The 26,038-nt window shown below is 41.0% G+C and overlaps 1 protein-coding gene across 1 annotated transcript in view; it reads left to right on the top strand.

The window, feature by feature from the left end:
* The first annotated feature begins 21,889 nt into the window (after positions 1 to 21,889).
* Positions 21,890 to 26,038, top strand: part of GBE1 (1,4-alpha-glucan branching enzyme 1) — a 166,485-nt gene continuing 162,336 nt past the window's right edge. Inside the window, exon 1 of the mRNA XM_074144821.1 lies at positions 21,890 to 21,993. Within this exon, the coding sequence (XP_074000922.1) occupies positions 21,890 to 21,993 (104 nt within the window). The remainder of the gene's footprint in view (positions 21,994 to 26,038) is intronic.

Genomic DNA, 26,038 nt, shown 5'->3' on the forward strand with positions numbered 1-26,038 from the left:
TCTGAGAGATATTTTCCAAAGGAGCTACAGCGTCTCCTTGGGATGATGGCTCCTGGTAAAAAGATTCTTTTGTTCACTTGGTTATGCACAAAGCATCATCTGTTTCTTCCTAATAGGTTTTTCTTCTAGGTAAATGTCTTTTAACAATTGGAATTAGAAACAAATTATTTTCAGCCATTCAGACCTTGCAAAGAAAGAACTAAGAGTGTCAGCATTATGTCTTTGTGTTTTTCCTTGTTTGAAAAGTGTGCTAAAGTACAAGTGCCGCACCATGCCCACTGCTTTCAAGAGTACATGAATAATATTTATATACATATATATTATATGCATTTTAAAAAATATATACTGTAATCTGTATAATACATATATCATGTTTGCAGATGTTCCAGTGATATCAAGACAGTAAAGTATATGGTAACATTTTTTTTTTAGTCCATTTAGCCATTGCATTGCATGAAGGGAATAATTACATACCCAAGTGATTTTTTTCAACAGTGAATGGTAGCTCTTCAATTATATGCTCACTGTCTTTATCAGTTAAATTCCTTACATGTTTTTGCAAGATGGGGATTGTGCATCTATACTATGGAAATGTAATTATCTGTGAGTGTGGTACCTGGACAGCTATCTGCTTAGAAATTAATTTTGCTTTTTATTGTAGAGAAAGACAAAGAAGAATGAAACTTTGGGAAAGAGCTTCCCTTATTAAATATTTACCATTTCAGCTCCAGAGTCAGGAAAGGTAAGCTCTGAGTCATTACTTTGTATTTTTAGTATCCAATCTACTTCGAAATGAATGGAATGCAATAACCTTCAAATCCCTTTAGAAGTTGTAAGTTACATGAAATCATCTATTTGAAAAGCACCATGAGATAATGGAGGATGTATTGGGTTTGTGTGGCAAGGTTTTGGTAGCAGGGGGGCCTACAAGGGTGGCTTCTGTGAGAATATGCTAGAAGCTTCTCCCGTGTCTGATAGAGCCAATGCCAGCTGGCTCCAAGACAGACCCACCACTGGCCAAGGCCGAGCCCGTCAGCGAGAGTGGTGGCTCCTGGTAGGACCTGTGGATCAATGGAAAGAGGATCCCACACCACTGGGACTGGCAGGACTTGTGACCCCACCGGGGACCCACGCTGGAGCAGTCTGCTCCTGAAGGACTGCACCCTTGCCTTGCCTGTGGAAGGGACCCACCCTGGAGCAGTTTGTGAAGAACTGCAGCCCATGGGAAGGACTCACATTAGAGAAGTTTGTGTTGGACTGTGTCTTGTGGGAGGGACCCCACACTGGAGCAGGGGAAGAATGTGAGGTGTCCTCCCCCCTGTGGAGGAAGGATCAGCAGAGACGTGATGAACTGACCCCAGCCCCCATTCCCCATCCTCCTGCGCTGTTTGGGGGGAGGAGGTAGAGAAAATCGGGAGCGAAGTTGAGCCCGGGAAGAAGGGAGGGGTGAGGATGAAGGTGTTTTAAGATTTAGTTTTTATTTTCTCATTACCCTACACTGATTTTGATTGGTAATAAATTAAGCTAATTTCCCCAAGTCGAGTCTGTTTTGCCCATGATGGTAATTGGTGAGTGATCTCTCCCTGTCTTTATCTTGACCCACGAGCCTTTCATTATATTTTCTCTCCCCTCTCCCACTGAGGAGGGGAGCGATAGAGGGGCTTGGTGGGCACCTGGCATCCAGCCAGGGTCAACCCACCACAGAGGGGTTGGTTGGTAAATATAAGGCACCTTCTTCCTGCGAATACCCATTTTCTCACTACGCTTTTTCCATATTTAAAATTGGAACTCTGGAGGTAAGAATATGAATTGATTTTTTGAAATTGTTTTGTATTATGTTAATTTAAAATGATCAGCTAACGCAGCAGTAATGATCACAGAGGATTGTTCTTTTGAAACAAAGATAACATATCATTGATCTGATGCTGCAATCACAAGCTTCAAAATACATCAGAGATTTTTAAGGCCAGAAGGGAGTATTTTGATCAGTTAGCCTGACTTCTTGCGCATGAGAAGCAAAGAGAATTTCACCCATAGTTCCTGCACAAACTGTGTTTCTGGACAAACACAAATACTTTTGTTTGCAAGGGCTTCTGAAAGTGAAAATAAGTCCTTCTGCACCAGACACTTTGTTCACTGGGTAATTTTAAACTTCTTTGGAAAGCACAGCTGAATATTTAATTTCATTATACACTCTGACTTGAGATATTTACTAAAATCATGAGTGGATTCTGGAAATGAATGAAAGAGATGAGTTATCAGTGAATATTTGAGTAAGAAAACTGAGCTAGAAATCATGATAAAAAGCTGAAGTATCATCGACCTAGTACAGTTTTAAGAAGCTAGGTCTTAGAAATAAATGCAAAGAAAAGAAAAATGGCTGAAGTCTTAATCCAGTGAAGCACTAAAGCATACCTGTGACTCTCATGATGTGACACGTTTCATCAAAGGCAATGAGACTGTTAAAAGTTTCAGAAGATGGGCATAGGCATGCCTCTAAGTGCTTTGGTAGATTGAAATCCAAGTGCCTAGTCAAAATCATTAATTTATTTTAGCAAGGAGGTACTACAGAGTTTGTGAGAAGCTCACTAAAATAAATTACAAAACAGAAAGAACTATAAGAAAAGTTCAACAGTCACGTTTGTGGTATTACCTAAGGATCAACCACAAACAAAGTTCCCACTGTGCAATGTAATGCACCTCAGAAAACACTAGATGCTACTTGCTCCGCAGAACATGCAAGCTAAAGAGAAGAAAACACAATGTCATTTTCATGCATTGTCTTTCATCATTTTATTGTCTTTCTTATTATTTCCTCTTGTTTTAGTCTTGATTTTATATCCATATGTGTTGTCTTTTCTCCCAATGCAGAAGCCTTTGGGGTGCATTTCTTAGCACCCACTGGAGACAACGGGGCATCCCCCAAATATTGCAGCAGCCCTGCAGGTGAGATGTACCATGGTAAAATTTTAAAGACTAAAGTGCTTTTTTTTGAAGAAGCCGGAGTACATAATTGAACAGAGTTGCCATCATTAAAACGCAATTAAGGTTGTGAAGCCCTTGAGCATCTTAAATTGTGGCGTGATACAATATTTATCAGGCTTCAGAGCACATAATCACATCTATGGCCATCCAGCCATGTTTTGCTTTTTCACTAGGCGACATTAACCCTCTATCACAGTTTCATGCAGATAAACTTACCGCTTCTGTATATGACATCTTCATAATTCTGAGGTGGAAGAGTAAGGACTAGAGTTGCACAGAAGACCAAGCCAATGAAGTGCCAAGAAAACAGACATATTTAAGCATTCATTTAGAAAGATGCTTTATTTTTTTTGCTGTTAATGAATAATGGAGATAATATGAAATTCCGACAGGCATAAACCTATTGAATAATTCTGACACTGCAATCTACAGGTGACTCACAAGCAATAAATTTATGCAAGAAATAATCTTTTAAAAGCCAGAAAAAAAGGCAAATGTGTAATTCATATAGATAATATTTGAGGTATTTTGAAGGTAAGTTCAGACATTTTCTGTGAGTATCTACATGTGCATGGTTTAAAAAAAAAAAAAAAAGTCCAAATGACCTTCAGTTAAAAACTTGGCAACTATTTCATATTCTACTTCTAAATTTAACTTTGTCATGTATGCTTATTAAGAATATAATTCATCGCCTGGGAGTCTGGTCTGAAATACCAGTATCTATCATAAATGCTGGACAATTTTTCAATGTATCTGCTTTCAGACATTGGCACTGTATCAGCTTCAATGACTAGGTCAAATTCAGGTGTTGGCAAATGACACTGTGGGCTTTAATGACAGATTTGTGAATCTGCTCATGAACTATACTACTGCGGTTCAAAAGATTTACGATTATTTTGATTTTCTGTCACATTTAGAAGTTGAGTCAGAAAGATCTTGTGAACTGTACCTAAATCAGAATAAAACATTGCCACCCTTACACGTGGATGGCCTTAATTAGTTGTTAAAAGTGCTGTCCTGAGTTTCTCTGGTTTGTTTATTTTTCCAGTAGGGAAGATTTGTTCTGGAGGGGAAACAAATACAGCCACCATCACATTTTTCCTTACAAATAGCTGCTTGTGAAGAGACCAGGTTTTTACCATTAGGATCTCAGTATTTTTTAACAGATTTTTGCATGCAATGATGTTACTTGTTATACTTTTCATTTGTCATATATAGCACACACATGCAGTAAGGTCTGTGTTGCTCATCAGCCAGTTAGGAGATGAACACAGGCACAATCTGTCTGTCTAAACCAGGCACTGGAGATCAAATCCAAATTCCTTCCAAATTTAAAACCAGGAGCTTTAAAATTGAGCAATTTACACAATAGCTCAACAGATTAAGGACTAGAGAAGCTACTGCAATTTAGAGCTGAAGACTTAACTTTCAATGGTACCAATGCAACTACCACAATTTCAAAATAGTAGCTACAGCAGCAGTAGAAAAGAGAATTGCACCTGTTGTACACAACCCAAGAATTCAAAATTTGCTTGGCTGGAGAAGCAAAATGGTGGAAGGTCTTCCTAATTTTTTCCTAACCCTGTCCTGCTGCTTCTTCAGGTCATTGCTCATCTTCATATTGCCCTTTGGAGAGCAGCATGAGCCCCTCTTCCTTCCCTCTGCCTCCACAAGCTCAGCTATCCACGTGGGAGTTTCATGGATTTCCAGCCCTTGGGTTGAAACCAGGAGGCAGACAGTAAACCTTCCCATGTTAGAGACATACTGAGAGCCATTTTGAGCCATCAACAAGGAGCAGCCAACAGGTGGACAAAGCATATGGGCGTATAGGGGATGTGAAGCGGGTAAACGCTACCCAGGCTACACATCTGAGAAGTGGTTACTTGTTTCTGAGGGGGGCTGGACTTGATAATATAGATCACTTTTTTTTCTGTGTCTGCAATGCAGAGGTTCCTCTCTGCTAATCTCGGCACTGACATTGAAATTGATGTGTGGCCTTTAGGCAGGTCACTTAATCAATGTGTTTGTAAAATGAGGATAATAACATTTATTTGCCTGCCTGAAAAGGATGTGGTAAGGACAGACTAGTTAATGCTATAAAATGCTCTTTACTAGTAATTGCAAGTATTATTAGACTGCAGACTTAAAACCCTCCTTGACTGGTAATTGAAATAGCCAAAGAACCAAATAGAAGCCTGAAATGTAAAGGTGATAGAGGTCTCAGCTAAAGTGGAGATGGTTAATCCCCCTTCCTTTTCATGGAGCTAATTATGCTTTAACTGAGGCAATAAATATCAAAAAAGGCTCGAGCATATACCTGCTCTTACTCAGAATGAGGAAAAATATTGTGGGAATCACATTTGATTCACTGCTTAATGTGCCACTCATAATGGGTCAAGGGAGGAGCAACAGAGAAAAATACATGTTCAAGCCTCTGTTCTGGGATGCAGGTGCACTCAGGTGTCCTGAGAGCAGGAAGAGCACAGCAGGTAAGAGAATTTGATGCATCATTACCATTTTCAACCCAATTAACATCCTTGCTCTTCAGGATGCCTTTAGGTACGGCAGGTTAAAAAAAAAAAAAAAAAAAAAAAAGTCCTGAGGGTGAGAAGGATGAATATAATAGTGTAGAATGGCATGAAGTAGATTAGGAAATGAACTACAGTAAACTGGCTTATCTGTGAGTTGTGCCTTGAGAACTCTCCTGAGGGCTCAGACTGTCAACATTTCTCCCACAGATGTTTCTCTGAGGAGGGAGGAACATAAGCCGGCTGCCTGGGGTGGCTAAAGGATCAGGTCCTCCAAAAAAAATTCCTTTTGGCCATCCGTAACGCTACCAAGAATCATGCCATTAAAAACAATCATGTTTAGTTAATGTAGTAATTAAAATAAACAGCCTTAGGTTTCTCTAACAACTGTAGTAAAGGGTCATAATTTGATCCTTCCTTATGCTGAGTGAAAGCTAACCAGCAGGATAAGTGCCTCTGACTTCATTAGAACTTGGGGGAAAATCTGCTTCATGAATATTACACACACCTCAGTTTAACTGCTCGATATTTTCATGATAAATTTGCTTGAAATTAATCAAAGAATCTAGGAAGCAGGGAACCAGAGTGTGATTAGCAATATATCCAAGAATATATCAAAAGTTATGAAAAGAGAAATAGTGAAATTGTTAACTGAGGAATGACCTACTTTGCCCATCTCCAGGTTACAGCCCTGCTTTTCCATTTTTAAGTATTACAATCAACATTTGGGGCTAATCCAGCCCGGAAAGGACAGGCAGCTAGCATCTCCAGAGCAGCGGTGAAAAGCACAACGATGGGTGCTGAGTGGGGGACCTGTGACACTGGCAATACTGCTTGGCATACTGGTGGCAGTGTATTGGAGGGGATAAGCTTTACAGCAAGACAGGGACAGAGAAACATTTTGTCATTTTGTGTAAAACAGTTCTAGGAGAGGTTGCAAGTCACTGCATGCTGCTCTACTACCCAGGGAGAGGTGTCATGCAGAGGCAAATCATCATTTGGCTTACTGTGTTAATAAGGTTAGAAACAAAGAGATGCCTCTTTGGGGCTCGGACAAAAACGTGGTCGCTGTAGGACTTTCAAGAAAGAATCAAACACACTGAAATACAACCATTTAAGGGGTGCACTTCTGCAAAGGAGATTTAAATGCAGAAATAAAGAATAGGGGATGCCACGGGCTCATCAGGTTTAAAGGAGAGCATCTCGGGGGAGTTCTGCTACAGTAATACACGAGCAGAACCCTGTCACTCAGAAGGACTGTGCACTGAAGAGATTAGGTAGAGGTAAGGTCCAGTGACTGTTCTTGTCCCATGGGAGACAGTACTACTGGATATAAAGGCACTGCTACCTGCCAGTCAGTGAATGCTGAAATGTTTTTTTTGGGAGTATTTGGTCAAATTGGTAAAAAAACACGTTCAGTAATTTACTGGCCTTTTTCGGGTTTTGATGATCACAGCCTTATAGAAACAACAAATTTTAAATGACTGTCCAAGGAAAATCGTTCAAAACAATATTTGAACTAGCCATGCCAAAACATCTAGCACCAGCAACGTGCTAAGTATCCACAGCTAACAGGAATATCATGCAAGTTCAGTGAAAACAAGCCAAAGGAACTCAAATTTCCAGGTATGAATACTAGTCCCAGATTATCTGTGGATTACCTAAAGATCAAAAATAATGCATAGACAAGATTTCCAATTCATAGAAAAGATTTTCAGTAACTGGAGAAAAAGTTTCTAAAAGAATAAATGCTTTCTATTTCCCTTCAAAGCCAGAGTGGGCCACAATTAAGTATTTAATTAACTATGCAATATTTTTTTGTTGAAAAATTGGCCAAGTTCTAATAAGACACTGCAAATTGTTATTAAAAGCATGAAAATAAAGCATTCTAAATTATGTATTATTTTCTCTTACTTTTCTTCATGTGATGGCCATTTTCTTTGAATAACAGACTCCATAGCCAATATTCTTCTTCCTAATTTATGCTGAGGTTGTTTATTTAGCATTTTTTCCCCTAGTACCATGTGCTTTGAAGGTATACTGAAATCTTTCTTCTATACTTAATTCTTCACTTTGTGATGATGAGGCCTTGAGATGTCTATTTTATTGGAAGAACTCTACAGATGGGCTGCACTTCTTACTAGGAACAGTGGATCCTTAACTGGATTTTAGACAAGCACTTCCACTATGCAGTGCTGGGCAGCTTCTTGTTTGCCTTGCAACTCTGGCAGCTATCCCCAAGTCACACATTTGGCAGTTCATAAACTCAAGACATCCATCTATGTACACTTTAGAGAAAATGAGTATCTTATTTCAGCAGCTGAAAGGAAAGTCAAGTAAGGTGGCATATATTACAAATTTCTTAGGGGTATAATTTACTTGCAGTGCACTGCACGCCGGGAGATGGGTCAAAAAATTATTTTAGATCGAACAGAAGGCATTGTAGCATACATCTTAAACTGTGGTTACACAGTAATTCTCTCCGTGCTGGGGCAGAGAATATGGGAAAGGGTAAGGGTGATCCTGTAGCAACAGAGAGACGTAGATCTGGTGACGTACACAAGAGTTTTCCACATGTATTGTGGGAGGAAAGAAGTATTTTGTCTCTGCCTCCAGGCCACAGACGTCCCTGGCACTGCTCACTTGAAGTTCTAAGGTTCAAGAACACTGGTAAGTTTACTTAATAACCTGTCTTCTGCCATCAGTGACATGGCTACAAAGCCAATAATTCAGAAGAGTGGCTGTATTAGGTCCAGAACAACAGTGGATCAGATCATCTGAGTTTACTGACTCAAAAAAAGTCCTGTGTTCGATTCAAATTCTCTCTAAAAAGGAATAGGTGCTGTTTTCCTTAGAATAGGACTATATATTTTTACAAAACTTTGCCCCACTTTCCCTTTTTTTACTTTGCTGGACCTAGTTATTCGAAGAAAGTGACAGCTTTAATCGACAAGAAACTCAGTTTTCATCGATAGAGCAGCATGGTATGTCATTCTGCCAGCAAAGATAAATTCGCTGAGTGTTATGGTAATTAATACGTACATTCGAAAAGGAGACTTTCCATCCACCTTTAGTGAGCTATTCTTAGCACTACAAGTATTTCCTAACCCGTGATAGGAGGAGATTTAACCTTACCCTGTGAAATTTAACAGCTAGATCAAAAGTGTTACAAGAGGGGGAATTCCAAGTCATCTCAATTATACAGCTCCACATGAAATAATTATATTTGGTTATCCTTTAGAAGGATATGTTCTCGAGGGATAACTTTATGTACTGCTCCTCCAAACATGACTACGTTCTGACTGTGGTGCTTCTGATTTTTAAATAGCTCACACAGCTATAACCTTTGCATATTATCTCTAACTATGAATGACAGTATTATATTTACACACAGATACCATGTTATTGGAAGATTATTTTTTTCCTTAACTATCCAGGTTTACAAGGTAAGACAAAAGAAATTAAAGGCTTCATTGAATCTTCTCTAACATAATGGAAAATTATCAGAGAAGATTCTATACTTTTTACTAATAGAGTAACAATATTCTTTTGAGAAGAAAAGAATGAAGAGAATAAAACTAACCAAACCTCTTTCAGTTAATACGCAAACTTGCACTCAAAGCAGTGTGTAAAATACATTAACCTGAAAGGCACAATGTACCTGATTCAAATTTATAAAAAGGCTTGTTTTCATGTCTCTGACTATTGAATAGGATGTAAAATGAATGTAATTTACTACAGAAATACAACAGAACCCACCTCAGCTCCTCACTATTGTGTCAGTGTTGAAAGACGTCTTGATGTTTACGAAAAACTGGTCCCCAATAAACAAATGAAATCATGTGAACAAGCAGGACAGATGCTAAAAGCTGAAATACTTCAGTTTATTCTAAAGATGAAAAACTGGGGCAAGACACCTGACTAATGATGTAAGTTAAATTTGCAAAATATTTCTAGATTTAAGAAAAACAGTAGACAACAGGTGATAGCTTTTATTATTGTGGAGGTTTTTTTAATTTTGAATACAAATATCCACACTTCATTCTAAAGAAAGGATGTTAGAAAAAAAAGAAACAGCATATGGCAGTTTTTTTTGTTGTTGGCAGTGTCTTTTTTTTTTTACAGTTATGAACACCTATGCTTCATCTTACAGAAAAGGAATGACTCCTTGTGCAGCTCCTTACAAAACCAGGGAAATATTCTGATGACACTTGTATCTCGTATTCCACAGTCCTGTCCCTTTACCAACATGCAACGAAGATCACGAAGAAACCATAAAGCTTATCTCATCCATTGACATGGGGCTCAATTTTCTTCTGTGTAGCTTTAAACATGACTTACTGTAAAAAAAAAAAGGGGGGAGGAAACAGCATATTAAAACAAAAATGAGCTGGAAAAGTGATAGGGAGAAGATAAATATGCAAGCAAATAAAGCAAGAAAAAAAACCTTAAAAAGTATTAATTTGGGAGATTACAAATTTAATATTGAGGCAGTATTTATAAAAACAGAGCTAGCATGTAAATTCCTAAAACATGAGAAGAATTATGCTGCAGAAATCAGCTGAAAAGTTTTATTTCAAACGACATAATACAATTTAAACACAGTTCTTTAGAAGTGTTCATGTAAATCTTATTTGGGGCTGCAAGTAACCCAGCAATTTGGACAAAACCAAGAGAAACCACAGTGTTAATAACTTGTAGTAGTGCTGGAGTGGTTTCAACCTACTAGAGTATGCATTTTTGGCAAGTACAGAGACACGATTAAAAGCAAGTCTGTTTATTTAAAAATACAAAGAATGTGCATGGTATTTTATACTGCTAAGAAAGGATAAAAAAAAAAAAACAACAGTTGGTCTTGCTTTATCCTCACTTTCAGGATGTCTTATATATATCCTCATCAGTCAGCCCTTTTAAATGTTAGGTATATCGTATGACTTAAGCCAGATTGATATTCACCATGAATGTCTTTTAATGGTATGATTTGAATAACAATTTGATTGTACAGGAGGTTATGTTCCTAGAGCACTAGAGGTTTCCTGGATGAGAGGAAAGTAGTCGCAGTACACAGAAATTAGATGTATGTACAAAAAACAAACTAGTGAAGATGTGAGTATATTCTGAAATCATGATTAAAACATAGAGGAGATAGAACACAGAATGGAGAAGGATAACTAAGTTTTTGGCATTATATAACGCATACGGTACAAATACATAGAAAATTTTGGTGGATACTGCTAAATTATGTGCTTTTCAGTCAGACACGCATGTAACAAAGTAAGAAAAGCTGAAACATCCCATGTAAAATCACATAGGTAATACTTGCCCTTAAGTTCTGCAGAGGAAGATTTTGCGTTCAGAGGATGATGGTCCTGATTTAGAGAATGAGTCAGCTCCCAGGATGGAAACCTTTGTGAGTTTCTCTTGTGCATGTGTTGAAACAGATGACAACATAGGAGTTACTGAGGAGACAGCTGAAGGACCACATAAGTCAAGAAGCAACAGATCATTCATTAACTGTAAGAGCAACTCAGTATTTTAACTGTGCAGCTGAAACAGCAGCAGGAGGAAATAGAACAAATAATTCTAACAATTTGGACAATGATCTTATCAATGAAGAAATCTCTTAATTTCCATAAATTAATGCCTTAATTGCGAACAGTAAAAGAGCTAAATAATGACCAACAGAAAAATGTCAGGAGAGGACTTAGTGTGTTTTGTAAGACTAAGTTTTAATGGGGGTAAGACATGAAAGACTTTTCAAAGGATTCCTTCTTTATAGTGTACTAACATGGCTGGTATTTGACTACTACAACCTGACTGACCAGAGACAGTGAACTGTGTCACTGTTTAAAAAAATGTTACGTCTATAAAAGGTTGATATTAAGGCAAATATATATATATCTATAACAATAATTTTGCCTAGAACACTGCGTTATGAGAGTCAGTGATGACAAAGAAAATGGCAGATGAGTTCCAGAGACTCAGTATACCTACTGGTCCATGTATTGTCATTTATCCTACCACACTTATTCACATTTCAGATTCTTTGAGGAAAAAGAGCTGGAATAAAACAAGACATAAAAATATTTGCAATTTTTTACCATGACAGAGCATTTTGAGTACTTAAGTATTTCTACAGCATATTTATCTAATAACAGTTGGTTAATGTAAGAGAGTAGCACAATCAGCTGATTTGCTTGTGGCCCCAACAGTCTAGGATATATGGCTTTTCATAACCTGAGTCAGAATTTTAACATAAATTTGACAAATTCTGCAAAATTGGAAGAGATAGCAGACTAAGTTTTTTATATTCTCTATTGACAAACTACTAAATTGCAGGCAGGCTGTAAAATGGGCCATTGTACTGCAACGTTATAAATGTTCACGATGTCTTCCATTTATAGATGCTTTACTCAAGTAGCTAAATGACAAATTTGAACTTAATGATGCAATGACCTCCAGTTTTATACAGCTCTGCTGACTATGTATTTCAGCAAAACTACTGTGAATTTGAAAAATCAACCACTGCTCTCTAACCTGTCTCCTGGATTCTCCACTAAGGAATTACAATTTTATAATGCTGAATCTACTGATTTTAGTAGAGTTAACGTTTGTATAATAGTGGAATAAAATTGCAGAGGATGGCAGATATCTGCTGAGAGCCCTGTAGTGAAGATATTGTGCAATATTCAAACTAGCTGGGAATCAATGAGAGGGGTGTAGATGGTATAAGGAAAAGGTTTAAAAATAAAACTAAACATACACAGGACTAAGGAATTAGAACCTCCAAGAAGAACATTATTGTTCTTCTTATGAAGACCTCAGGGGCTGATGACTTGTCATAAAGCAAATCCCCCTCTCTCGTCTGTGTCAGGAAGACTTAAACTGCCAACCTCTGGACCTAGAGGCACACTGGAAAGGGGACCATAATGTCAGAAAAGTGAGACTTTTCTATATTAATTAGATAATTTGGACTGTTAGAATATTTACTGGACTAACAGTAATTTCTTAGCACTATGTAAATGATGTAGTACACAAGATTTTGGGTGTAACAAATCAGTGGAAATATGGGCAAACCCTTCTGTGAACCCTTCTAGTATGTTGGTGAGCAACCAACCTTCCACAAAAACTTTTGTAGGTAGAAGCCTACAGTCATCATAGAAGATCAGGAATGTAGCAGGTGTGCATTCCTGTGTTGTGGATCTCATTTATCTCATTTATAGTGTTTATCTCATTTATAGTGTCTCAAATATTAATCTTTGGTAAAAGTGGCAAAAAGGGACAAAGTAATAAGAAGCAGAAAAGTAGTCCATGCACATATGCAGTGGTAGGAAATAGTGCACTAAGAAAACAGTCAGACCTAGCACAAACACACATGGAAACGCTGTGAGAAAACTGGGGAAGAGATGCAGTACGGGGTCAATATTTCCAACAAGCCCCCTACCAGATCACAAACTGAAGACTGGCATAAGGAAAAAGGCAATTAATTGCTTATGTCTCATCTTTACAGACACCGAAGTACAACGTGATCATTGCGGATGGCCTGCTGTCCCGGTGGAACTAAGGGACAAGTGGAAAATGAAGAGCCTGGATATTGCCTGAGAAGATAATATAATGCAAAAAGATTGAACACCTGGCACAGGCTGTGATCTGTGCAATTCAGAAGGCTATTCTGATTAAGCAGGCAGAGGAAGAGAATGAAGTGCTAACAAACAAAGAAGCTGAATATTCAAGCAGGAGAAAGCAGAACTGCTGTGAGAAGTGTGACTGCTGATGCATGATGTCCTACCCCTTGAGCTGATCGCACAATGTGAGGAATATCTGCACCGAGTGGCTGGTTAAACTAAAATCAGATTGGGCAGTGCTATCAACCATTTCTTGAATAGGATTAGGTGACTGAATCCAACATCCAGGGAGAATTCTGAGAGATAAACAAAGGGCTCGAAGAGATACCGAAGAGGGAGGGTGTCTGAAATGAGGAACACTGACTGAGAACCACCAGCCCTTAAACTATTCTACTGGAATTGGGATCACATTCACTTGGAAAATGAAAAGTTACCCGTATAATACATGATTGTAATTAGTATCTTATGGTGAAAATTTATACATAATTGTAAAAATTGAGATTTGAATCAAAATAGAAATGTTTAGCTGTTTGTTACAAGTAAGAGATGGAACCAAAGCAAAACAAAAACAGACAGAAGATTACTAAAGTTATCTAATAATACAAAGCAAATTTTCTTACTATGTAGTAACGAAGTAGTTGTGTTATTATTATGTACTTTACTGTAAAATATTCAGGAAACAGAAATGCAGTTAATTAACTTGGATAGCCTCAGAAAATCATACTGAGGGAGGTGCTTTAGCCTGGATAACTAAGATAACTATGCTTATCTTCCACAGATAGTATAGTATAAGCAATCCCTTCCAAATGTAAGCACACTGTAAGCTGCATATCGCTTAGTTTACTGAGTATTTTTATTATGATACATGCATATAGGAAAAGTGAAAGCCACACTACTGTTCTTGTAACTCAAATGCCATGCCTGAGTTTAAAAACAAGAACAAAATACAAACCTAGGTAATAAGAGACAAAGAATCCAACCTAAAGGATTTGTCCCCAAGCAACAGAAAACCTGTTTCTGTGTGAAGACAGATGTACTTCTTACTAATCTATGAATACCTATATTCCTAACAAAAATGCGTGTGTGTATGTGTTTGCCTTGGATGAAGCTTTCTACATTTATAAAATACAGAATTTTGAGTGCTTAAGAAGAAAAGGTAAACCACCGATGGAAAATTGTATTGCCTACAATACAATCACCTATGGCAACAGATTGCATACCTGTAAGTGTAGCTCTGTATCACTGGGATTGAGAAGACTGCACCTTCATTTATTGTACTGGGGATATTTTAATACATGTAGAAAACGGTTGAAATCACAGGTCCATAAACTGATAGGGTACCAAAATGTTACTTATGTTTATAGTATGTAACGTTGCATGATTATTCAGCTAGAGCTAATCAGGTAACTTCAGAGATATATAGCTACAGCATTGCTGAGATGAGAGATGTGCATTTATAAAAATGGATTATTGAATATCACAGATGTTCTTCACAGTCTCTTAAAGCATATTCGAGAAAAACAACAACTCAAGACATGCATTACATATGTAAGGATATTAGTCTTCAACGTTTGGACAATTGCCTAGATCAGAATTTGACCAAGATTTGATTATGAAATTGCTCCAGTCATTGTGCCATTATCTATTAGGATTTGGTTATGTTCACATACATCCAGAAATCACTGTGAACTATCTCATAGTGTGTAACAAGCCTAATGATAGGCACACATGCAATGGAAAGATACAACTTACATCATTACCTTAAAAGTAAGGCTGTGGTCTCCAACACCTACAGATACCTGAACTTTGCTTTGCACCCTACAGTTGTAATTTTAGTCACTATACTAGCTTCGGTGATTGTACAATGTTTATACATCATTATACACTCAGACCCTTAAGTGTTATCATCACACAAGACCACACAGGAAAAAAATGATTGTTTTCAAGCACCATCACTCAGTTCTGTTAAGAAGCCTTGAGTCAAAGGAGAGTTTGCAACATCTCGGCTGGACTCATATCGATTAGCCTGTATTTAGTAGACCATCTATCAAAAAGGAGAATTTTAGCCTGGTACATGTTATTTTTTGCCATTGCCATTGCTTGCCTAGTGCCTGAGAGACTATTGCTAAACCTGTGTGAGCTTGCATCTGTGAGTGCCGCTGGGGGAAAGGATCTGACAGCCCCCGGTAGTTCGTGCATGACCAACAGCATCCCTAATGTCACCTGCATCTGGGAGAGGATGTCGTGCTGTTGTCAGACTTCAGCTGGGAACCTCAAAATTGAGGAGGGAGACACCCACTCCGCCCAAGAACACCATGCAGTGTGTGGCAAAGACCTCAGGAGGCCAATGCCTTGTCATAGCACATGCGCCCCATCTGCCTGAGGAAGACTTAAACTGTCAACCTGAGGACCTAGAGACACACTGGGAAGGGGGGCATACTATTAAGAGAAAATGCATAGGTGCTAGAATATTTTCTGTCTAACAATTTAAATTGCACTATTAATGAGGATAGGGTTTTTTTCCATATTAATCAGATAGTTTGGACAGTTATACTGTTAAAAATTTATTAGACTAGCAGTAAATTCTTAGTTCCATATACGGTGTTCTCTTCTGCCTATAGTAAGATTTTGAGTGCAGCACTAAGAAATTTGTCCCTGTCCCATCTTTCTGTCCATTCAAAACCCTACTGGTCACACCTGAGAATTTATTTGGTCAACTGCAACCGACTGCCATTAAATCTAAACCACAACTAATACTGCCAAGATTTATAAGACCATCGGCAGAAAGCATTTTGGACTTCAGAAAGTTCTGCACTTCACACAAAATTTGCACTGGATTCATCTGCTTTTACTGTGGTGAACTCAGTACACACTTAAATTCATGAATGTAATTTAGGTATTATTCTGCTTTTTGAAAACTAAAATAGTTCTACCTGTACTAATGAATTTATATGGGCAGAGCTGTCAGAGCATTAGCAATATGTATCTCCTTTCTTCTCACCTCACTTGACCTCCCCAAGATCAGATGTGTTACCCTCTGAACAGATACCTGGCAACCTCACACTCTTTTCTGTTCAAAAGGCCAGTCAGCCTAAATGCTCGTAGTGTTTCAGGGAGGACTGTGAGACCATGCAGCCAGCCTTCAAGAGACCTCCCAGTCAACATTACTTCTCAGGGATTTTAGGAAAGACTTGGCAATGAACAACAAGAACACAAAATTGCTGCTGAGGCTGTGGTGTTTCATTCTTAATTCTAAGCGTACTGGATGTAAACCATACCATTATTGGGTAGTGTTAATAAGTTGCTTGTTTAATAGCAATATATTGTTACAGAAGCCCACTGCAATAATAGCAGGAATATTCCTTTGGGACAACTATTCTGGAGAGCTCAGGCTACTTATTTCCTAAGTGTTAGAGATAAACACACACTGCTAAGACAGAGGTGACAGTTACCAAGTATTGTGGGCAAAGAATTAAGGAGAACAAAGGAGAGAGTCCTGAGCGTTTTATATTCTTCCCCCAACACATAAACACATATACAAATACCAGGAAACAGCAGTATTGGCAGTTGTAGAGGATTCTTACTATTGGCAGTAATTGCTTTTGAGAAATACATACAGAAGGCATAAATACAACAGAGTACATACAACTTCCAAAAATATTGATGTTCCTACAGTTTTCCTGTATTTTGTATCTGTGAAGCGTTTCACAAATTCTTACTTGAAACTAAAGACTTTCTGCTAAATTAAAACCTTTTTTTAGTGAAACTCATGGGCATTTTCACAACAAATATTGTTCTACATCTGCTGATATTTTTTAATTGGTATCACACTTTGAAGTGTCTTGATTACTGTGTAAACAACTATGAAAGATATTTACATTTTTTGATACTCTGTTATACAAAATAAGGACACCAAATCATAATAATACTGCAATATTGTGAAAGCAAGAAGCAGCCGTTATCTAGGACTTTCAGGTTGTTGGAATGTGTTTCCATTCTGCTCTGCATGGTAAGTGCAAATGGCATTCCAATCAGCTGCGCTTACTGGAATCTGACAATCCTGAAACTGGCTTTTTAGTATTCCAGATTGTATACTAGTTTTGATCTTTAAAGACGTGTTGTTATTTGAAGCTCCTGATACCATGACAGGGAAGAGGTAAGACTTTAAAATATAGTCCCAATGAATACCCTACATTTCTTAAAAAATCCAAACCCCAAAACAACCCCTCCAAACCTATAAACTAATTAATGGATATACTAATGGATTCTTGGAATGTTTGCTGCAATTTTCAAGGATATGTGCTTTGTTCTTCATATGCAATCAAACAGTAAAATCCTTGCCAGAAGTGCAGTTTTAATTAAGGAACTGTGACATGCTGTTGAGGTCTAGCTTTGGCAGCAGTTGTGCAACACTGACCATTTCTTCTCTCCTATGTGTCTCACCTTGGAGAACCCAAAGATAGGGATAAGTAGCTTATTTAATCTCCATTTCCAGTATTTGACCTGTCTGAGAAGACTACCAAGCTAAACGATAACTTTTTTTTATGGGGGACATTTGTATTGGATCTGGATGACAACAGTGCAATTATTTTCTTATGGATTCTTGAACAAGTAATAGGGGTAAGTATGACTGGCCAATGTAGCAAAATATGCTAGTTTTCTTCTAAATTTTGAACTCCATGTACTGAATGGGCAGAGGCCAGTCTAAAGGTGGGAAGATGCAATTTGTCCTGTAACATGCTCAGATGTCTGACACCCCTATAACGGACACAGGGAATCCTTCAAGAATCCATTCTTCTGGAATAATGAAACACGAATCTTTTTGAACAGCTGCCTCTGTCCACAGGAACACCTTTTGTTGATAGTGCCCATTGTGGGATCCAGTATAGGCACAGGGGACAGCTCATGCTTGGCCATGGACTACTTCTAATTTTTAAGACATCAAAAGGTGCAATGGCAATAAAAAAAAATGCATGCATCTCCCCACATGCAAGCACATAAAGTGGGCAATAAAGTGGGCCAACCACAACTAGTGTAAAAAGGCTTTCAGGAAAAGGAATTGGGAGGAGTTTTGCCCAGACTGAAACAATGACAAATCTTGCATACAGCCTTTAAGTATTGAATTTAAACATACAAAGGACATACCTTGTGAACTGTCACTTTGAGAGATCAGTAATTCTTAAATGATCTCAATAGCAGAGTTAAAAAATTTATCTTGCTGTCTTCGGTACCTGCCATCCCTTCTCAGATGGATTAAACTAGGAGTCTATACACTGCCTACAGCTAAAACGGAGCACAGCTGATGAAATACGCTAGTAAGTACTTTGTGGTATTTGGGACCATACTGTAGCACCCGGGTATGGTTGTTTGCAATGCCCCATTTATGTCTATATTGGAATAAAAACTGGGCACACATCATCCTTGGCCATTGCCCTCTTTCTCTCCCTGCAAGTTACAAGGTAACTCCAGCAAACCCTCCCCATATTCCTGCTCTGGGCAATCTGGGAACCGACATGGCAGGAACCACACTGTAACTCATGTATGAGTTATCTACCTATATATCTCAGAGCTGTCGGATTGGGCAGTCTAGAAATTAGCAGTAGTGCATGACAGCTGTAGTGCAGAATCCTGTACCCCAGAGATGACTCTGACAGATCTGGAAGCATCCTACGGATCCAGGCCAGAACCAGTGACCAGGCCCACTTCATGCTACTTGGTTTAGAAGCACCTGGAGCTCAGAAACTGGCTCTGCAAGAGCCAGTTCAAGGCCAGAGACCACACAGATCTGTTTTGGCTGATACACGAACTGACGCTATTGATGATGAAGAATCTGAACCAGTGCCTTAATGTAAAAAGATTTTTTCCTAACCCAGCTCGTACAGTTTAGCATCTCTGTCACCTTTTGAAAAATAAGTGCAAAATACTAGTGAATCAAAATGGAGGTACTGCATAACAAGAGTAACCATTTTTCTCTTTCTTCAATGCTTTCCAGATTTTGAACATTCTTTAATCCAACACTTTGATTTCTATTTGAATTTTGCATATTCAAAAAACCTAAACTGACATTATAATAATTGTAACTACACAGTTTCTGCTCAGCATTGCTATGCAACATTTTAAATTATACATAACTTAAGCACGAGCATCCTTTGAAAGACTAGTTTAGACTGGATTGCTAGAGTCCAGCCTCAGTGGTAACTGGGTGCTACACACATGCCTTTAACATCACTCCTATATGACCCATGGCTGTCCCCCCAAAAGAGCAGTTACTACAAACAACCCTTCCTCTTCCTACTGGCAGCAGCAGCTGCCAGCTTTGTATCAATCTCTGACAAAGCCACAAAGATGCATTCAGCTGTTGGGACAATGTTCATTGTTTGAACTGCCATTTTGCCTTCAGGTAGAGGACTAAATGGCAGCATCCTGAGAGCCAGCCTCAGCCTTTGAGTATCAGCTAGATCGCAGTGTAATAGATGATCCCAATAATATATGCCTTAGTGTCTTTGAGTTACTTGTGACAAAGTGGGCAGATCAAATTGTACCCAAGTTGTAAACTGGAACATGATACAAATTATATAGTTATCAATTTCCCAGTTAACAGAGTATTAAATATAGCATTTCAGCTTTGTCTATTATAGGGACAGGAGCTATTTGCAGAATTTAGCTTTCTGAAGTTCAAGGTTGCTTGAATGTGAGGCTTGATACTGTATCATTTCTACTTAAAACCTTCCAAATGAAGGTTAAGTAGGGGTCCCTGTCTTCAGGGAGCCGAAAGTCACAGCTATATTCCTACTGTTTATACAAATTGCTAATGCTTATTTATAAATCTCTCTCTTTTGTTTATGCCAAACAGCTAGTAACAGTGCTGTTAACTGGTTTGAGCTTCCTGACAATGAAGAAAACTAGAGACTGTGCCAAGAGAGAAGCTCCTGTTTCCTATGCTTGTGAATACAAAGGCTGCAGAAATTTCCCTCCTACCTCCCCTTCAACGGCAGGTGACCACTCCAGTACCAAACACTTGGAAGCCCCAAAGCAGCAACAGAGGTAACATAGAACTATTGTAAAAAAATAATTTTCTGGCTCTTGATAATCAGCTGGAATTTCTCTCCTTTTAGTTTGCCAAATTAGTTAACTGTGAGAATGACTGACACATTTGCAAAAGAACACAATGCACATAGTATGATGCATGAAGCAAGAATAAGGTGGTAAGAGTCGTTCCTCCATAAGGAAAAAAGGACAAAGTACTTGGATTTTTGCGTCTGTAATTAGAAACTGCTGCAAGGAAGGAAATATGAAACAAACCATTACGGGAACTTTCACTGTAGCCAATTATTGGTAAAGTAATAAATGAATTGCTAGGGTTCATTAAACACTGTGCTGTTAGTTATCTGGCAGACAGGAAGGAGAAGCAGCACTAAGATTCAGACGATGCCAAGACAGGGGAGATGAGTTACAAACTGAGGATAACAATTTAGGAATCGGCTATGGAAACAAGTTAAGGTATCTAGGAGCTGAAAAGTTTATAAACCGTGACTGAAATGCATTCAAAAGAGGCCTTTAAATAAATGTTCTCACTACAAGTCTAAACAAAGCAAAATTGCTGGACCTTAAATAAAAGTGCTAAATGCCGGCCTAGAGGCATGGTCAGGCTAGAGATTAGTTGCATTGGGTATCTGGTGGCCTATCCAAAAATGAGACACGCTGTTATTAGATCAAAAACTTCCACAGCAATTCTACTTGAGCTATTCAGCATTTCGAGCTGCATTGGGATCAGCTGAATTAATCTTAATTTGTTTAGGATTCTTTATGTGTCCAGTAAAGCGACATTTTGCTGTACAGACACGGCGTTTATGAGGATTCATGGATGCCCTCGGAGTCTTGTTTTGCTGACCTTGTCTGTGAGCACACCAGCACCCTATCAAACAGTCGAGAAATTTATTCCAGCACTCACGATGATACCAAATCCGTTTGGGGCGGGGTGGTGGTGGTGGTGTGGGGTTTTTTTGTGTGTGTGTGGGAACGCAGAGTTCACCCAGCAGCAGACACACTGAAAAAAAAGACATCAAAGAGGCACTAAGAAAACAAACTGGGGACTGCTGGGCGACGGCAGACACCCCCCTCTGCCGTGGAGGTCGGCTCCGACAGCGACTTTTTTATGTCCTTCATTGAGAGGGCACAGCTCGCCCCTTCATCTCGCCCCCCAGCCCCTCACCAGCGCCCAAGCCCCTCAGCAGCGGCGTTTCAGGCCGCCGCTCCTCGCCTCAGGGCCGGCTCCGCCAGCGCCGCGGCCCAGGCCCGGCCCGGCCCGCCTCGACACCCCGCACCGTTTTGAGAACGGCTCTTTATACACTCCCCCCACATCAACCCCTGCGGGCAGAGCCCCGGGGCTGAGAAACCAAACCCCTCGCTCTCCCGCGCCAAGGTGAGCCAGGGACAGAGCTTCCCAAAACACTTTCCCCCTCCGCGACTCCCTGAGGCACCCAGAGCCCCGACACCGCCGCCCCGGGCATCGAGGGGGGGAACTGTCGGGGGGGGGGGGGGGAGGGAAGCGCGGCGTAGCATGCCCCAGGCGGCTGGCACGGCGGGCGGGGAGGGGCGGCAGAGGCGGCCGCCTCCCGGCCCCGGCGGGCTGCCCCGGCCGGTGGGCGGCGCCGGGCGGTGAGAGGCAGGGGGCGCCTCGCCCGCCCCGGCCCCCCTCCCCGGGTGTATATAGCGGCGGCACGGTGCGGCGCGGATCCCGCGGCGGGCAAGATGGCGGCCGCCGCCAGCACGCAGCCCCCGCAGCCGCCGAAGCTGACGCAGCTGCTGGAGCGGGACCCCTACCTGGTCCCCTTCAAGACGGACTTCCAGCGCAGGTACCGGCCCGCCCGCCGGCGGCCTAGGCCTGCGCCGCGGGGAGGGGAGCGCTGCCTCGGTAGGGCGAGGGGCGGCGGGCGAGCAGGCGACGACCGCCCGCCTCTGGGGGCGCCGGGGCGGGCGGGGGGAGCGGCGGAGCGGGTGGTGTCCCCTCCCCCCTTCTTCCTCTCCCCTCCCTGTGGCGGTGGGGGCCGGCCCTCAGACAGCGCCGGGGCGGCTACGCTTCCCGCCCCGGCGGCGGCGGGGGGGGACGGACGCGGAGCAGCGTTTCGCGCCGGCCCTTCCGATAGAGGCGTCTCCAGAGCAGGCGGAGCTGCCGCCGGGGCCCGGCGGGGCCTCCTGAGGCGGGCAGGGCGCGCCGCGGCAGGGAGGCCTCCACCGCGGGCCTCGCCGCCAGTTTTGTGGGCGGCCGGGCCGTTATGTCCCGTGCCTTGCAGCTTCTCCGGCGCCTCAGGCGTCTTCGTTGCCCACCCTCGACCTGCCGAAAAGCGGCATCGCTTCGTTATGGGGCGGGCGGCGTGGGGAGGTGCCAGATAACTAACTCGCTCATAGGCGAGAGTGGCCGATGGAGCGCAGGCAGGTGCGCGGCGGGGGGAGCGGCGGGGCAGCTTGTGAGGGCGGTCAGCCGGGCCGCTGTCGCTCGTAAAAATGTTTTTCAGTCTGGCTGTGGTAACCTGCAAATAAACTGCTCTTGAATCACCCCTCTCTTTTGGAGATTTTTTTTTTTTTTCCTTTCTGTGCGTTTTTGGAGATATCCCTCTATCCCCAGCTCAGATGTTCGTCAGCCTTACGAACGATAAGGTAGCAGCAGAGTGTGCGTTATGTTGGTTTCAGGTTGCCGGGTCGAGCATCCCTTTTTGGTTTTTTTTGATATATTTTTTTTTTTTTTTCCTCCCCTTCCCCCCCCGCCCCGACAGGAGCTGCGGCACCAGCCCTCCGGCACCGGGGAGCGGTGGGACCGGGCCGGAGCCTGCCCGCAGGAGCTCGGGCAGAGGCGGCCTGCGCCGTGCAGAGCCCTGGGGGGACTGCTGCAGCCTCGCCCGCCCTCTGGAAACGGGAACTGGGAGGCTTTTATACTGCAACTTTTTACGTTGCATTTCACTAGCGGTCCTCTGATAGTTATAATTGTAGTACTGACTAAGGCTCTACAGCCCAGAAGTCTGGAAAAGTCTGTGTATGTGGGAGGGAAGTAAGAGGGAATTTGATTTTTTTTTTTTTTGTTTTTTAAAGGACTTGGATTTTTTTCCTTTACTACATTACCTATGGTGCTTTTGGCTTAGAATTATGAGGTGTCTTGTTGAGTTCTGGCAGAGAGTAATGGTAAAGCCTAGGTCTTGTAAAATGGGATTAAGGATTGAGTAAACTGCTAGGCTGATTTGCAGAGCATTTTCTCAAACTGTAATCTCTTAATGATGGAATAACTGAATGTTTGAAACAATGATTCCTGGCAAGCTTATAGTAATGTATGCAGAGCTGTAAAACACCTAATTCTTTCAGTGGGGTGCCAGGGTGTAGGAAGCAATAAGTGGGCGGATCTGGCTCTTAATAAAACCATTCATTAAAACATTTGGGCTTCCCAAATGTGCCTGCCGTCCAAATGGGCACATTGTGGATGATGGGGTTTGTATTTCTGGGGATAGTATTGCTGTGCTGAACACAGCGAATCTTCAAAACTTTTGAGTGCTTCCTGGGTTTGTACATCTCAAGTGCAGAGCTTCAGATGTTCCTGTTTGTATCTTGTCCCTTTCTGGCTTCTGAACCTCAAACTGGTTACTCGCGATATAATTATTGTGGAAACAAGTATACTGTAATTAGTTTAAAAGAACAAAGGAAAACTTTTATGACAACCTATGATAAACAGAATGTCTTATTCCAAGTCCAAACAACAACAATCCTTTATTCCAAGCCTGTCCTGTCTTTTATCCAGTGGATGGTAGAGAGTGCCAGGGGGAAGAGTGTAGGCACAGGGAAATGCCTGTTGGTGTCTCCATGCAATGCTTATCCCAGGTTCTAAGAGTGCTGATTCAGCCTGTATTAAATAGCTTCAGGTGTGTTTTTATCCAGAGCTTTTGCAGCAAGAGTGCCCAGGAGAAAGGAGTTTTGCAGCCTAATTGTGGCTTGTGTGAAGAACTAGTTCTCTGAGGTGTTTTGAGCCTCAAGTATGTGGGTTTCACTTCCTTTTCTCTAATTCTTGCACTGGAGGAGGTAATGAACAGCCATGCACTACTCTGTTCACTGTGTCCATGAAATCCTGAGCAGTGTGGAGCTATGTGATTTTTTTTTTTTTGTTCCAGGTCGAAGGTTCCTGACAAATTGTTTTATGAAGGTGGTCCGCATGTCTGAGCCTTTGCTGTGTGTTGTATGTTTTTTCCTGGCCCCTTTTGAGATGGGAGTTAGAACGGAAACCAGTCTTTGACTTGAATACCGTGTGGATTAATACAGTTACATAATGATATGGCACTTGCATAACTAATCCTTCAAGTAAAAGTATAAGGCAAAATAAACCTGACAAGCTGTCTAGAAGCAGTGATGTATTTAAATGTATTTACCTTTGAAGCTCCAAGCATACGCACAAAGTAAGGTTGCACGTATTAATCTTAAATCCTACTGGCAGTAAACTTGTGCCTATAGAAAGGTAGCGGTTATTTTAGATGATGACTTAAACGTTGATCATGCATCTGCGGTGCCTCTCATTAGGTAACCCAATGGATCAGATATATCCCACACATAGTGTAGGAAAGGCTGTGACGAAGCAACCAGGAATATGTGCTGTTGAGCATATCTGTGTATTAAGAGTTGATCAGTCAACTGCTTGCCGTGGCCTCAACATAGGTAGGGCAGGAGGACTAATTCTTAATATATATTTGGTGTTAACAATTTTTACTCATGTAGAATAGGAAAACTGGATAGAAATTACATCATTCAACTGCTGAATAAGTAACAATCTGTTCATTGCTCCTGATACTACTGGCTGGCTTTCTCTCTACTTTTGCCCCTGATACCCCCCAGCCAGTGGCATTTTTGCTACTTGTGTAGTTTAAACAAGAAAGATACAGGTAGTCTCTCAGTTCAGAAGGTTGAGTTATTCCTGACAAAGGGGGACTGGAGACAGCTGTTGTGCCTGGCACCCTGTGGCACCAAAAGTGGTTTACTTGCTTGGATTAGGAAGCTTTGGAAAAGAATAGAAATGAAACAGACTTGATCAAATACAATATATGTGGGTACTTCTACTGTAGAAGTCTAAATTTCTACTTAAAGTTTGCAGTGATGTTGACCTTGCTTAATATGAAACAAAATAATTAAGGACTGATGGGAATTTTGTAACTTATAGGTATCATACTGTGCATCGCCTAGAGAAATTAAAAGTTGGGGATTTTGGACACAGGAATAAGGATCCTTGAGAAACAAAGCTTTTTAAACATTTGTCTGTGGAGATCTTCATACTATGCCATGTGCAAAACCATATAAAAATAGTCCTCCCCTTGTCTTGCTTAGTAACTATGTTCTTCTACAGAAGTGGGGGGAAAGAAAAGATTTAGGGTCTGTTCTTGTCAGTGATATTGGCAAGTTGTTGACTCGCCATTTGGGCTTGAGTCTGCCGTTTTATCCACAGCACCATATTAGCATAGCCAGATTATTGTTACTGGAAAACTTCATATCTGTTTATGCATGACTGTTGTAGGATGCACAGTTAACTTGGTTGTGATGGTTTATTCTCGCACTCAAAGCAGGGCCATTTCTGGTGTTGGATTGGGTTGCACAGGGCCTTGTTGGGTTGTGCTGAATCTTTGAAGATGTGCTTCTACAGCCTCTTCTTGGTCTCTTTCCCAGTGTTTGGTTACCCTCATTGTGAAAACTTCTCGATACTGTAACTTTCCTTGGTGCAACATTGTTCATTGCCTCTGGTCTTTTTCCTGTGTACCTTGGAGGAGAGCCTGGCTCATTCTTTGCTCTAGGCATTCTCCCCAGCCGGTCCCTTTAGATAGATTAAGACTGTAAGTGGACATAAGCAACCTATGCCTCCCCAAGTTAGCTTTTTCATCT

This window comes from Numenius arquata, chromosome 1, assembly GCF_964106895.1.
Source record: "Numenius arquata chromosome 1, bNumArq3.hap1.1, whole genome shotgun sequence".
NCBI classification, from domain to species: Eukaryota; Metazoa; Chordata; class Aves; order Charadriiformes; family Scolopacidae; genus Numenius; species Numenius arquata.